This window comes from Piliocolobus tephrosceles, chromosome 20 (genome assembly GCF_002776525.5).
Source record: "Piliocolobus tephrosceles isolate RC106 chromosome 20, ASM277652v3, whole genome shotgun sequence".
Lineage (NCBI taxonomy): Eukaryota > Metazoa > Chordata > Mammalia > Primates > Cercopithecidae > Piliocolobus > Piliocolobus tephrosceles.
The window spans coordinates 43,494,997-43,509,693 of NC_045453.1; the positions used below are offsets into that span (position 1 = coordinate 43,494,997).

The 14,697-nt window shown below is 44.2% G+C and overlaps 1 protein-coding gene across 2 annotated transcripts; it reads right to left on the bottom strand.

Annotated features, from left to right (window-relative positions):
* Positions 1 to 9,771: 9,771 nt before the first annotated feature.
* Positions 9,772 to 12,439, bottom strand: SMIM26 (small integral membrane protein 26). Of its 2 annotated transcripts, none has more exons than XM_023217957.3 (2): positions 12,171 to 12,439; positions 9,772 to 10,095 (listed from the first exon to the last, which is right to left on the bottom strand). In XM_023217957.3, exons 1-2 carry the CDS (start codon positions 12,286 to 12,288, stop codon positions 9,926 to 9,928), a joined length of 288 nt encoding a protein of 95 aa, XP_023073725.1. In that variant the 5' UTR covers positions 12,289 to 12,439; the 3' UTR covers positions 9,772 to 9,925. The 2 variants fall into 2 exon arrangements, with proteins under 2 accessions (XP_023073725.1, XP_023073726.1); XM_023217958.3 differs by having other exon boundaries at positions 9,772 to 10,092; positions 12,171 to 12,419.
* Between the last annotated feature and the right edge of the window lie 2,258 nt (positions 12,440 to 14,697).

A 14,697-nucleotide genomic window follows, 5' to 3' on the forward strand; every position in this document is an offset into this window, starting at 1 on the left:
GTTATTTGTGCACTGTTTTTTGTTTTTTTTTTTAATGACCTTAGGAAAAGTGACTTAGCCCGATTCAGCTTCAGTCTTCTTATCTGTAAAGTGGGGATAATATCTTGTCTTCAAGATTGCAGTAAGGAGTAAATATAACACAAGAGCACTCAAAAAACGATCTTGCAGCAAACAATCTATTTTGACAATCACACAGACATGATGGGGGCATATCTGTCATTTTGGAAATGATAATAGGCCATATCATTAATCTTAAAAGTCTAATTCAGGCATTAAAGCAGAGCTCCCCAGAGGGTTGAAAGCCCAGTGCTAGAACCCACTGGAGCACAGCACCCAAAAAAGCATGGTTCATTCCATCTGGGTGAGTTTCTATCGCTAGGAGCACCTGAATTCCATCACTTCTTTGACATCAGCCATTTCAACGTTTTTCTCTAATCTATCAGCATACAAATTGGGGAGCGATTTTCTTCTCTGGAAATGGATTAGTCCAGGAGAGTCTCATGTTTGCTTTGAAGCATGCTGGATCTGAGATGGAAAAATCCAAAAACATGGCCAGATGGTCCTCTGATGTGAAATTACCAGAAAGTCTCTGTGAACTCCACATGCCTAGTTCCCATCTACACGTGTCCTTCCAGAAAATCCACTCAAAATACCTCCTCACCTTAGATATTACCTTGATTCACCTCCAGTGTTTGGCGAGGCACCAACTACAGGGCAGGCCCGGCCCGGCCACTGAGCAACCAACTGAGTCCTGGGACCTCCAATGACCTAAAGCAAAAGGTAGTGAGTTCTTTCAATGTCATCTTAGGGTACTGTGTTTTATGGGCTCACTCAAGAATTATTTAATTAATTAGGGTATTAACGAACTAGGGTACCTTTGTTTGACTCATCATTTACTTTTTTTTTTTTTTTTTGAGATGGAGTCTCGATCTGTTGCCCAGTCTGGAGTGCAGTGGCATGATCTCAGCTCACTGCAACCTCCGCCTCCTGGGTGCAAGTGTTCCTCCTGCCTCAGCCTCCCAAGTAGCTGGGATTACAGGCGCATGCCACTATGCCCGGCTAACTTTTGTATTTTTAGTAGAGACGTGGTTTTGCCATGTTGGCCAGGCTGGTCTCAAACTCCTGAACTCAAGTGATCAGCCCACCTCGGTCTCCCAAAGTGCTGGGATTACAAGTGTGAGCCAGTGTACCTGGCCAACATTTTTTTCTTTTTTTTCTCTTCTTTTTTTTTGTTTGAGACAGGGTCTTGCTCTGTCACCCAGGCTGGAGTACAGTGGTGTGATTATTGTTCACTGTAGCCTTGAACTCCCAGGCTCAAGCAATCTCCCACTTTAGTCTCCTAAGTAGCTGGGACTACAGGTATGCACCATTGCACCCCACTGATTTTTTTATTTTTTGTAGAGACGGGGTCTCGCTATGTTAGCCAGGCACCATCACCTACTTTTAATTAAAAGCTTGGATTTTGTGAAGCTTCATGTTAACTTGTAAACTTTTGTCACATAAAAATAAAAATAATTCTGTCCATTAAAAAATAATAACCCGGCCGGGCGCGGTGGCTCAAGCCTGTAATCCCAGCACTTTGGGAGGCCGAGGCGGGGGGATCATGAGGTCAGGAGATCGAGACCATCCTGGCTAACACAGTGAAACCCCGTCTCTACTAAAAAAAATACAAAAAATTAGCCGGGTGTCGTGGCGGGCGCCTGTAGTCCCAGCTACTTGGGAGGCTGAGGCAGGAGAATGGCATAAACCTGGGAGGTGGAGCTTGCAGTGAGCCGAGATCCGGCCACTGCACTCCAGCCTGGGCGACAGAGGGAGACTCCGTCTCAAAATAATAATAATAATAATAATAATAATAATAATAATAATAATAACCCTAAGTTTAGGGCTTTATCCCCGCTAGAACATTAACCAGAAATCTTATTCTAACACTTTTTTCTTAAGTACCTAAATAACCTCTGGTCCTTTCTTCTTCTTTGAATCAGCTTTACCATCCTGCTGGTTTTCTCATTTACAAGTTGAACAAATATTTGACATTTGTTCATTCTTGTATTTGACTCATGTTTTTAACTTTTGAAAAGTATACTTGATGGTCCTGAGCCTCTATGCATCACAAATACAGAGTGGGACTATAACAGTATTCTTCCATAGCTGGGTGGCCTTTGCCTGCGCAGCACATCCAGGATCCCCAAGACCACCCCCAGGTTCAGTGATTTGCTGGGAGGACTCACAGGATTCAGCATATAGTTATTGTCACATCTGTAGTTTATTACAGCAAAAGGATATGAAACAAAATCAGCAAAGACAAGAAGTGCACGGGGCAAAGTCTGAAGGAAAACAGGCACAGGCTTCCAAAGCCCTCTTCCTATGGGGTTGCAAGGGACACATTCTTTTCCTCTAGCATTGATTTTTTTTTTTTTTTTTTTTTGAGATGGAGTCTCAGTCAGCTCACTGCAACCTCCGCTTCCTGGGTTCAAGCGATTCTCCTGCCTCAGCCTCCCAAGTAGTTGAGATTACAGGCATGCACGACCATGCCCAGCTAATTTTTGCATTTTTAGTAGAGGGGGGTTTCACCATGTTGACAGGCTGGTCTCAAACTCCTGACCTCAAGTGATCCACGTGCCTTGGCCTCCCAAAGTGCTGGGATTACAAGCGTGAGCCACCACGCCCAGCCTTGACAACACTTTTCAAGTGTGGTCTACCGGGGTAGCTCAATAGAGACTCAGAATTTAAGTTTTTTATTGGGAGTTTTAAAATATAGACACCCTCTACATAACACATAAATTACAGGTGGGTGGAAGCAGGGTGAAGGGTGGGCTGGACATAGATGTTTGAGTCTGCAGAAGCAACACTTGGACCCCCAGGTACCCACCCCAACTTCCTGCACTACACTCAGGAAACCTGAGGTTTCTGCTTTGGCCGGAGCAGAGGAGGGGGATGTGGCCCCGGATTCAATGGAAATAAACAACCATCTCCAAACCCCTCCCCAATCTAGTTCCCAGGATTCCTACAGCCAGGCATCTACCCTCAATCCCTGTGGGAGACTGGAGAGAGGACCCTTCTCCTGGGAACTGATTGACAGATGCTGGCATGTCAGTACCTCCCACTAAAAAAATCTGGCTTGCTGTCTCTAGTGGACATTTGTCATGGTACTTGTTTTCCCAGCATTTTGTGAACATCCTGTATTTGGGGAACTTCTCACCTTAAAACTCCACATATCCCCATAGTAGAAGCCAGAAATTCTTTCCCAGACTTTACTGCAGCTAAGGCAAAGGAATGTGACCAACACGCCCTGAGTTAAGCATCCCCAAGTGAAACTAGATTCGGAATCGAGTGATAAGCAGGCTGCTCCAGGAAGCCATTCTGATGTGGGGTCTTCAGAAACTCCCTGCTCTCAGAGGTACCGGAGGCAGGGGCCCGGCAGGAACAGCCTATTTTGTCACCATGACCCCACAGTGCCTGTACCTGGTGCCATTGAGGGTGGTGGTCTGGCAGGATACTTGGGGTGCCATTCCTGGCTGCAGTGTCTGTAACTATGTTTCCCTGATGATCCCCCTAATTCTAGGAGTTTCCCAATATTCTTTCCAAAGTTCCTTTTCAGCATGAACTGGCTCCAGTTCTGTGGTGTGTTGCTAAGAATCCCAATTTCAACACCAACCACCAGTAAAAAGCTAGTCATAACTTATCAAACACCTACCCCTATCCTCAAGCTGCAGAAGGTTCACGAAAGGTTCTTAAATCAATGCCCGTACAATAAGAAGGGACATTAGACAAATGCCACCAACTTGAGACAGAGACAAAAACGAGTCACGTAAAGGAACTTATAGCAGTACAAAAAGAAATAGTAAGACAACTTAGAATACCTTCAGCCATCAGAAAATATTGTATTCATCAATGAATAGGATACCATAAAAAGGAATTAATTTACAAGAGCTTTCTATAATAGCCAATATTAAAATGCAATTAAAAAGTTGGATTACAGCCAGGCACAGTGGTGCACACCAGTAGCCCCAGCTACTCAGGAGGCTGAGGTGGGAGGTTCACTTGAGCCCAGAAGTTCAAGACCAGCCTTGGCAATATAGCAAAACCCCATCACAAAAAAAAAAAAAAAAAAAAAAAAAAATTGTATTATAGGAGACATAATGTATTATGTATTTGCTTAGTTTTTCTTGTCTGTTTCTCCACTGGAAGCTAGAACTGCTTGAGGGCATTGTTTATATAGTACTCAGCACACAGAGCAATGCTGGCTCAGCGTCCCATGGCAGGCAGGGCTATACAAACTGGCCCCAAAGTCTGAGGAAGCTCAGAGGCCAAAAAGGAGGCTGACAAATCTAGTTTCTTAGAAAGAAACATTTAATAGGGACTTAGGAACAGAAGCCGTGTCTGTGTCTTGGGTGGCTGCGAGGCAAGATGGTGGATCCCCGAGCCGTCACGCCTCAGACCCAGGGCTTTTATACCGTAGGGAAGGGGTGCTTCAGCAGGGATATGTGGGACAACTGAAGTACAGTAACATCAAGGTTGTTGGATCTCAGGGCAGGATTGACTGTAAAGACAAGCTCTTACACAAGGAACAATAGATAAGCTGCAAATCTTAGAGGTATTCATGGACTAAGGGTTAATCAGAATCCAACATGGCAGATCAGCATCCAAGATGGACTTGCTTTGTCCTCCACAACCAAAGTAGGGGCTCAGTAGGTGTCTGTTGAATGTGAAGGATAGTGGAATACACCACCAAAAAATATGCCACTTTGGCATAAGATTTATTTTGAGCTAAAGACACTTGAAAAATAGCAGGTGCAGGAAGGGTGATCTGACCTCCTCTTTTCTTTTTGACAAAAAGAGATAGGCCAGGCATGGAGGCTCACGCCTGTAATCCCAGCACTTTGGGAGGCAGAGGCGGGCGGATCACCTGAGGTCAGGAGTTCGAGACCAGTGTGGCCAACATAGTGAAACCCCATCTCTACTAAAAATACAAAAATTAGCCGGGCATGGTGGTGCACCCCTGTAATCCCAGCTACTCAGAAGGCTGAGACAGGAGAATTGCTTAAACTCGGGAGCCAGGGGTAGGAGTGAGCCAAGATCATGCCACTGCACTCCAGCTTGTGTGACAGAGCAAGATTCTGTCTCCAAAAAAAAAAGAAAAAGAAAGCAAGAAAGAGATAAAACTGCTATGTGGAAGATGCCCTCCCTATACCAGGAGGAAAGAACCATTCTTATCACCAGAGATGGAGAGGCAAGGTCGAGATAATTCTATACAAACAGGCCTTGTTTAAATAACTTATCCTCCTCTGGTTTCCTGTACATTTTAGTTATTTTTCCATAATTGCCTCTTTTTGTTCAACTCAGTATATAACCAGTTAGGTTTTGCCACTTTGGGTCTCCATTTTTCTATGGGGGCTTCCATGTGCATGTAAGAATCTGTACACTTTACTTTGGCTAATCTGTTTTATGTCAATTTAATTTTGAGGCCCAGCCACAAACCCTAAAAAGTATAGGTAAAATTTTGCCTCCTCCACAGTTGTATAAGTAAATGAATGATCCTCTCCCTGAAAAGTAGAAAATAAACAAAGAGATCAACAGTAGTTAAGAAAAAGTATAAAATAATGAAAAGTAGTCTGGAATGTCTATTAGGAATTCCAGACACACAGAAAAAAAATTAAAAGGCAAACGGAATTCCTAAAAAGAAAATGCCCCAGAACCAAATAAGAGTTTCCATAAACTAAGAGCCCACTGAGTGATCAGCCTAATCAATTTTTTTTAAGCCACACTAGGTGCATCATTGTAAAATTTCAGAACACTAGAGACAAAGGAGGTCCTAAGACCTTCTGGAGAGAAGAAAACAGGTAATAATCAAAGATTAGGACTCTTCAGCTGAAATATTGGAATTGCTAGAATACAGGGGACTGATACTTTCAAAATTCTGAGGGAAAGTAATGATCAAACCTGGGGTTCTATACCCAGGCCAACTAGTAATTGAGTATGAGAATACAATAAAGACATGTTCTGGTCAGGCACAGTAGCTCATGCCTGTAATCCCAGCACTTTGGGAGGCAGAGGCAGGCAGATCACTTGAGGCCAGGAGTTTGAGACCAGCCTGGCCAATATGGTGAAACCCCATCTCTACTAAAAATGAAAAATTAGCTGGGTGTGATGGCGCAGGCCTGTAGTCCCAGCTACTCGGGAGGCTCAAGCATGAAAATCGTTTAAACTTGGGAAGCGAAGGTTGCAGTGAGCCAAGATCGCACCACTGCACTCCAGCCTCTATGACAGAGCGAAACTCTGTCTCAAAAAAAGACATGTTCAGACATGAAAAAGAGACAAAAAATTATATACCCTTTCTCAGAATTATGGGGACACGGATCGAGAAAACAGAGATCCATTATAAGATGGCAAAGGAAACAGCAAAGAAAAATGTATGCGAAGCAGAACTAGAGTGATCAGTCCAGATTGTAGCAAGATGACAAAGAGCTCCAAGATTTAAAAAGAGAAAAGAGAAACTGGAAAGGTTTGTGTGGAAAATTATATTGTGAGGTTAGAGGATGTGGAAAGAATGAGAGAGAAACATCAAGGAAACAAAGCAAATGAAAAAAAGAATGCAGTTAACTCCAGAAAGAAAAGTTATATGGGAAACAATTATAGCTTACTTACTTGGCTTATCAACAAACTATGTTTGCATAGTTTAAACAGGGTAACTATCAATTATTGATTCATCAAAAATATGCAATAGTTTTATTGGTTACTCAGTTGGAAAGGAGGATCAAATCCTGATTAATCCCATATATGATTGATAAAGATATTAGTAAAAGCTTATTATTTAGAAATGTAAACATAAATACCAAAAATATATATATATATACCTAATAGTTGAAAGCAAGGAGGGGGCTGGGCACGGTGGCTCACGCTTGTAATCCCGGCACTTTGGGAGGCCGAGGTAGGTGGATCACGAGGTCAGGAGATGGAGACCATCCTGGCTAACACAGTGAAACTCCATCTCTACTAAAAATACAAAAAATTAGCCGGGTGTGGTGGCGGGCGCCTGTAGTCCCAGCTGCACAGGAGGCTGAGGCAGGAGAATGGCGTGAACCCAGGAGGCGGAGCTTGCAGTGAGCCGAGATCATGCCACAGCACTCCAGCCTGGGCGACAGAGCGAGTCTCTGCCTCAAAAAAAAAAAAAAGAAAGCGTGGAGGGATAAAGCAAGAACTGTTTTTTCGGTTACAAACTTTTGATCACTATTTAACTTTTTAATGCATTTGCTGCTTTGTTAAAAATATAAAAATTAATTTCAAAAAAGTCATGCTGGCTAATACTATAGAAACCAATTGGAGGGGACTCCAAGTAGAGACAGAGACAACAGGAAGTTGAGGCTACATAAGCAACGAGGACGGAGGATTTAAGTAAGGTAGTGTTAAAGGAAATGGGGAGGTGGGAATGGAGTGGAATATCTGCAGTAGAAATGATGGGACCTGGTGGCTGGAGGAAGAAGGAACAAGAAGAGGGAGAAGTCTAGAATGGTATGTTCCTAATTTGAGGAACTAAGCACTCTCTGAGAAAGAGAACGGAAGGAAGAGCAGGCTTGTGGGTGATGGCAGCAATTTAAGTTATGAACGAAGCTGAGGTAGCTAAACATCCAAGCAGCAATGCTAGATGGACATGGATCTTGAGTTCAGGAGAATGCTAGGCTGAAGTAAGAGAAAAATTAGATCTAGCAAAGAAACCCAGCCAGGTCCCAAGGAAAGCTAGCCCAAATGTCCCCTTAAGCCCCACAAGTGTACGGATCCTGGGTACAGACTGCCAGGTGAGAGAGTAGAAGTTCAGCTGTTTATCCTAGGTGTGCTCTATTAACAACCCTCACCTGCCAAGTGCCACAGCCCCTCAGCCCTTGCCCTTCGTTTCTCTGGAAGTCCCTCATGTTAGGAAATGTCTTCCAAAAGGTTCGTGCTACTGTTCCCATCTCTCCCATATTTCTGATTCACTTGCTTCTCACCTTCCCCGTCTTACTGTCGCACACTGCTTCTCATTCATCAGTTTGATGCCAACCAAGATGGTCCACTGGAATACGCAGCCAATTGGCACAAATCCATGCTTGACCTGATATCCCTTGGGAAGTTGAGTCTGCTGCCAGCATCTGGAGCTGTTGTTATTTTGGAATCCTTGTCACTAAGGCTGACTGCACCACAGCACTCCTCAGGCCACCTATATGGTGGAACTGACACCAGTGAGAAATCAAGATAAGGATCTGAAGGTCATAGCACTGTAGAGGAACCCTGAAATGTCCAATTCCTGTCCCACCACACATCTCTACTCACAGTGTCCTGATAGCTATGAACAGGAAAACACTACCTAAATGAGAAATAAATGCCACTTTATTCATAACTGAGGCAGTCTCTATAATCCATAGGCAGGGATCTGATAAAAACTGAACCGAGTCTCTTGCAAGGGTGGAAGCCAAACACCGGGTTGAGGAGAGGCTGGTCAGACTTTGGCACTGCACATGGGAGGTAGTATCTTCTTGGGATACTTGTATTACGCCAGAAAGGTGGGAAAAGCAGCTGGTGTGCAATAAGAAAAGCAAGGCCGAGAGCCCAAGCAGGTTCAGCGAGTGGCTGCCTGCATTCCGGTCCCAGTGTCAGGTCTTCTGAAGACCTCAACATACTCTCTGCATCTTTTTTTTAAGATGGACTCTCGCTGTCACCAGGCTGGAGTGCAGTGATGTGATCTCGGCTCACTGCAACCTCCACTTCCCAGGTTCAAGCGATTCTCCTGCCTCAGCCGCCCAAGTAGCTGGGACTATAGGCACATGCTGCCATGCCCAGCTAATTTTTGTATTTTTAATAGAGACAGGGTTTCACCATGCTGGTCAAGATGGCCTTGATCTCTTGACCTCATGATCCGCCCACCTCGGCCTTGCAAAGTGTGGGGATTACAGACGTGAGCCACTGCTCCTGGCCCATACTCTCTGCTTTAATTCTGAGCTACCAATACACATTTCTTTATAAACACCCCCTTTTGATTTAAGTTTGCTTATGTTTGTTGCCTGCAACCAAGAGATCACTGAGGAAACTGGTTCAGCATCAACCATGTCGTTCTGACTGCATTCTCAGCATTAGAATAGCACTGGCCACAGTTGGTGGGTAATCCACACCTGCCGAAGGAATGAGGGATATGTGCACTAGTCCTAAAGAATAGGTCCAGTCTATTTAATTCAGAAGTTACAATCTAATTTATATCATACTTACCCAGTATGCAGTAGTACCCAAAGGGCTACTGTGAATCCCAAACTAAATGTGGGGATTGCTGAAACTAACCTCAAAGTGGCCAGTAAAGCTGTGCCTAATAGCAACATGAAATACAAATCTACCTTAACTAGTTTCGGGAAATCAAGCTTATGGAAGCTTTATGTGAAATTTCACATCAGTCTTTCACTCATGCAAATACAGAGGAACACCTCTTGAAAATGCAGATAGTAGGCCAGGTGTGGTGGCTCACGCCTGTAATCCCAGCACTTTGGGAGGCCGAGGCGGGCGGATCACGAGGTCGGGAGATTGAGACCATCCTGGCTAACACGGTGAAACCCCGTCTCTACTAAAAATACAAAAAATTAGCTGGGTGTGGTGGCGGATGCCTGTAGTCCCAGCTACTCAGGAGGCTGAGGCAGGAGAATGGCATGAACCCGGGAGGCGGAGCTTGCAGTGAGCCGAGATGGCACCACTGCACTCCAGCCTCGTTGACAGAAGGAGACTCCTTCTCAAAAAGAAAAAGAAAATGCAGATAGATTCCTTCAAGAAAATATTTATTGCATATTATTAGTGATTATGTTTTACAGCAGTTTTAAATACATACACTTTTCACAAACACAAAAGGGGAATCGAGGCAACTATCAAATTTAAATGTTGAACCAAGTCCTGGTTTTCAGTATTCAGCAGCCAGTCATGGTTCTGCACCAGGGCCACTAGTCCACGATTTCCAATAGTTGAGGATCTTTTCTCTAATTGGAACAAAATCTTCTTTATATGTGACAACTGTTTCCACATAAAATCCTTTTGGGCGTTCAGATAGTTCACTGGGTGTTTCAGTTGTTAAGCCATCCTTTTGGTCTACTTTATCACCATTAAGAGGAAAAAAAAAAAGAACACCTGAATTATTAACTTAGAAAGCAGTCACTAAAGTCTTAGAAATTAAATAAGAATTATGTCCACTCCCTCCAACCCCAATAATGAAGAAAGGAATGAAAAGGAAGGGAAAGAAGGGAGGGAAGGAAGGAGGGAGGGAGGGAGGGAAGGAGGGAGGGAGGGAGGAAGGAAGGAAGGGGAAAGGAAAGGGAAGAGAAGGGAAAGGGAACGGGGAAGGGGAGGGGAGGGGACAAGAGGGGAGGGAAGGGAAGGCCAGGTGCGGTGGCTCACGCCTGTAATCCCAACCCTTTGTGGTGGCCGAGGCGGGTGGACCACCTGAGGTCAGGAGTTTGAGACCAGCCTCACCAACCTGGTGAAACCCCCTTCTCTACTAAAAATACGAAAATTAGCCAGGCATGGTGGCATGCGCCTGTAATCCCAGCTACTGGGGAGGATGAGGCAGGAGGACTACTTGAGCTGGGAGGTGGAGGTTGCAGTGAGCCGAGATGGCACCACTGCACTCTAGCCTGGGCGACAGAACTAGACTCCGTCTCAAAAAAAAAAAAAAATTCGCCAGGCAGTAGTGGCCTGCGCCTGTAACCCCAGCTACCCGGGAGGATGAAGCAGGAGAATGGCTTGAGCCTGGAGACGCAGGTTGTGGTGAGCTGAGATCATGCCACTGCACTCCAGCCTGGGCAACAGGGTGAGACCCTGTCAAAAAAAAAAAAAAAAACGAACGAAAGAAAGAAAACATAAACATGGACATTAAAATTTTTTTTTTTTTTTTTTTTTTTTTGAGACGGAGTCTCGCTCTGTCGCCCAGGCTGGAGTGCAGTGGCCGGATCTCAGCTCACTGCAAGCTCCGCCTCCCGGGTTCACGCCATTCTCCTGCCTCAGCCTCCCGAGTAGCTGGGACTACAGGCACCCGCCACCTCGCCCGGCTAGTTTTTTGTATTTTTTAGTAGAGACGGGGTTTCACCGTGTTAACCAGGATGGTCTCGATCTCCTGACCTCGTGATCCACCCGTCTCGGCCTCCCAAAGTGCTGGGATTACAGGCTTGAGCCACCGTGCCCGGCCGGACATTAAAATATTTTTATTATATATATAAATATAAAATATTTTATCATATATTATAAAGTAAATATAAAATATAATATATAAAATTTGGGGGGGGTAGAGATGGGGGTCACCCTATGTTGCCCAGACTGGTCCCCAACCCCTGGGCTCAAGCAATCTGCCACCTTGGCCTTCCAAAGTTATGGGATTACAGGTGAGAGCCACTGCACCTGGCCAAAATGTTTTTAAATGCCTAATGCTGGACACATGTACTTTCAGGCCACTGATAGCTTCATCACCAAATGTAATCTTCAGCATAGTTTTTACACAACAACTTAACTGAGATATAATTAACATATCATACAATTAACCCACTTAAAAGATACAATTTCATGTTTTTTAGTACATTCAGATTTGTGCAACCAGCACCACAATCAATTTAAAAATATTTTCATCCACAAAAGGATTCCATACCTTTGGCAGTCATTCCCCATCTCCCCAACCCTTCAGCGCCTAGCAACCACACTGATCAACTTAATGTCTCCATACATTTCCAGCATATTTTTCAAAGCTGAGAAACTTTCCTCCCTTTGCGCCTAGTAACTGGAAGATTTTAATACGCCTTGACTGCTAAAAGTCCTGAAATTGCTCGCCACATATCATGAGGGACAGTAGTACTGAAACATCATTCTTTAAAAAATCACCGGACAGAGTCTCTGAAAATCCACCTTGCACTTTACACAGATTGCTCCAATTCTGAGTACAGGGACGGCCCTATCCAGTAAATGACTAAGATTTAGGTAACAATATTTACAAAGTATTAGTAATTCCTGGCGTCTAGTTCTTTGCAGATTCCATTGTAACAAACGGCTGTTAGCACCCGTTTCAATTAGTTTTGGAGAATAAACCTGGGGTTTACAGAACAGGGAGGTTGTTTCCACGACCCCCGGGGAACTCTCCACCGAAGGCCGTGTGTCCCGGGGCAGGCCCGGCCGAAGAGCCCTACCTGACGACTTCGCCATTGTCCGACTGTAGTAAAGCACTGAGCCCAACACAGACCAGGCGCCGATCCCGTAGACCACTGACATCCGCCGGTACCAGGCCGTGAACTCACTTCTATACATGGCTACGCCGGCGAGTGCCTCGATTCTCGCAGGCCCATGGCGGAGGCGGGACTTCCGGCGAGGGAATCGCTGCCGTCCCTGCCGCCGGAACCATCGGGAGCCGCCAGTTTTCCGCGTCCGCTTCCGGCTCTGCCCGGATGTATCTTGGGGCCTGTGGTCCGGAGAGTCGCTCTGGTGTCCGGACATTCGGGTGTAGAGCTGTGGGCGTGCGATACTTCTTACCACGTGACGAGGACTAAATGACAACTTCTTAGAGGAGAAGTTTCTCACTTGCAAAATTGTAATGCCTTCGTGGGCTCCAGACGGTATCTGAAAAGGTTACTTCCAATTCCTCTTCCAGTTTTCAGATTTGCAGGGATACTGCTTGTCTCTCCCCGCAACTCTTCTTTTCCCCCATTTTCCTTTCCGGAACTCTGGGTGAACTTTAAATACCTCCAGGCCAAAGCTAACTCCTCCGCTAGGCTCTGGGTCTTATTTTTTCCTGCTTTAGGGGCCTTTCGCCTCATTGACACCGTAAGCCCTAAGCCCTCCCCCATCTTCATTACTGACGTTTATCATTCATACAAACGTGCCCATGTCTCAAAAACAAAAAATCTCCTTCGACTCCGTCCGGCTTCAGCTTTTGTCTTATTCATACATTTTTTTAAGGCAAGATGCCCTCAATAGACTGAAAAACTTAAGAGCAAGTGTGATGTGCTTGGCACAAGGCAGGCTCGGTAAATTGACATTAAGTACTTTTCAGCCATACTCAAACTTGGTTTCGGAAGCATTTGCCACCACTGACCCCACCTGCACCTTTCGTGGCTTCAAAAACATCCTTTTCCCTGGTATCCTTCAGGGTTCTTTTCACCTTGCCCACCCTTTAAAAACTGATGTTCTGCCCTACATTAATATATATCCACAAAACTTAACTCTGAATGGATCGCTCACTTAAATGTAAAAGCTAAAATTATTTAATATAAGCCTAGAAAAAAAAAAAAGAGAATATGTTTGCCATCTTGGAATAAGCACAGATTTCTTAGAATAAAAAAGGCATCCCAGGCCGGGTGGCTCATACCTGTAACCCCAGCACTTTGGGAGGTAGAGCAGGGAGGATTGCTTGAACCCAGGAGTTTCAGACCAGCAAGGCCATCATAGTGAGACCCCATCTCAGTTTATATATATATACATAAAGCAAAAATGGATAAATAGGGCTTTTTTTAAAAATGACATTTTTGTTCTTTGAAGGTCACAGATGAGAAAATGAAAAGCCAAGCCACAGAATAAAATATTCACAATAACATATATCTAACAAAGGACTTGGATCCAGAATATATGAGGACCATTTACAATTCAGTTATAAAAATACAACCCAACTAAAAACCAGGCAATAAATTTGAATAGAACAAAAGAAGATATACAAATGACCAATAAGCAAGGAGCATCATTAGTCATCAGAGAAATGGACATTAAAACAATGCAATAAGAGACTATTACACACCTACTAGAGTGGCTAAAATCAGACTGAGAATGCCAAGAGCTGTAAGGATTTGGAACAATTGGAACTCTTATTGATGGGAACATAAAATGTTACAATCTCTTTGCAAAACTTAGTTTTTAAAAAGTTGAACATATGCCTACCATATAACGGAGGCATTCCATTTCTAGTTATCCACGAGAAATGAAAACCTTTGTCTACACACAGCCATGTACATGAATGTTCATAGTTTTATTCTTAATAGGAAAAAATGGAAACCACCCCAATATCCATCGAGTTAATGGCTAAACAAAACGTGGGATACCACTTGGCGATAAAAAGGAACTACTGGCTGGGTGCAGTGGCTCACGCCTGTAATCCCAGCACTTTGGGAGGCCAAGGTGGGTGGATCACCTGAAGTCAGGAGTTCAAGACCAACCTGGCCAACATGGTGAAACCTCGTCTCCAGTAAAAATACCAAAATTAGCCCGGCGTGGTGGCGGGCGCCAGTAATCCCAGCTATTCGGAAGCAAACTATAGTGGGAGAAAGCTGATCAGTAGTTGTCTGAAGTAAGGGTGTGGAGAAAGAGAAGGACTAAAAGGGGTCTGAGGAGACTTAGAGAGGTGATGGCAATGTTCTGTATGTTGATTAGTGTGGCGGTTTGTCAAGATTTATCCAATTGTATGCTTTAAATCGGTGCAGTTTATTATATGTGAACTGTAGCTCAATAATTGTGGACAAAACAGAAAAATTGATATTGTTTCAAGCTTACATCTCTTCTCATCCTTCTCATCAGCCTTACTCATGATACCTGTTTTATTTGTTAATAACTCTCAAATCTACTCCAGATTCTCTGAAAGCAAATTCATGTTACTGCCAACCTGCTGTGCATCCTCGGCTGCATATTCCACAAGCTCCTGAAGCTAAAAAAAAATGTTCAGAATTGAATTTA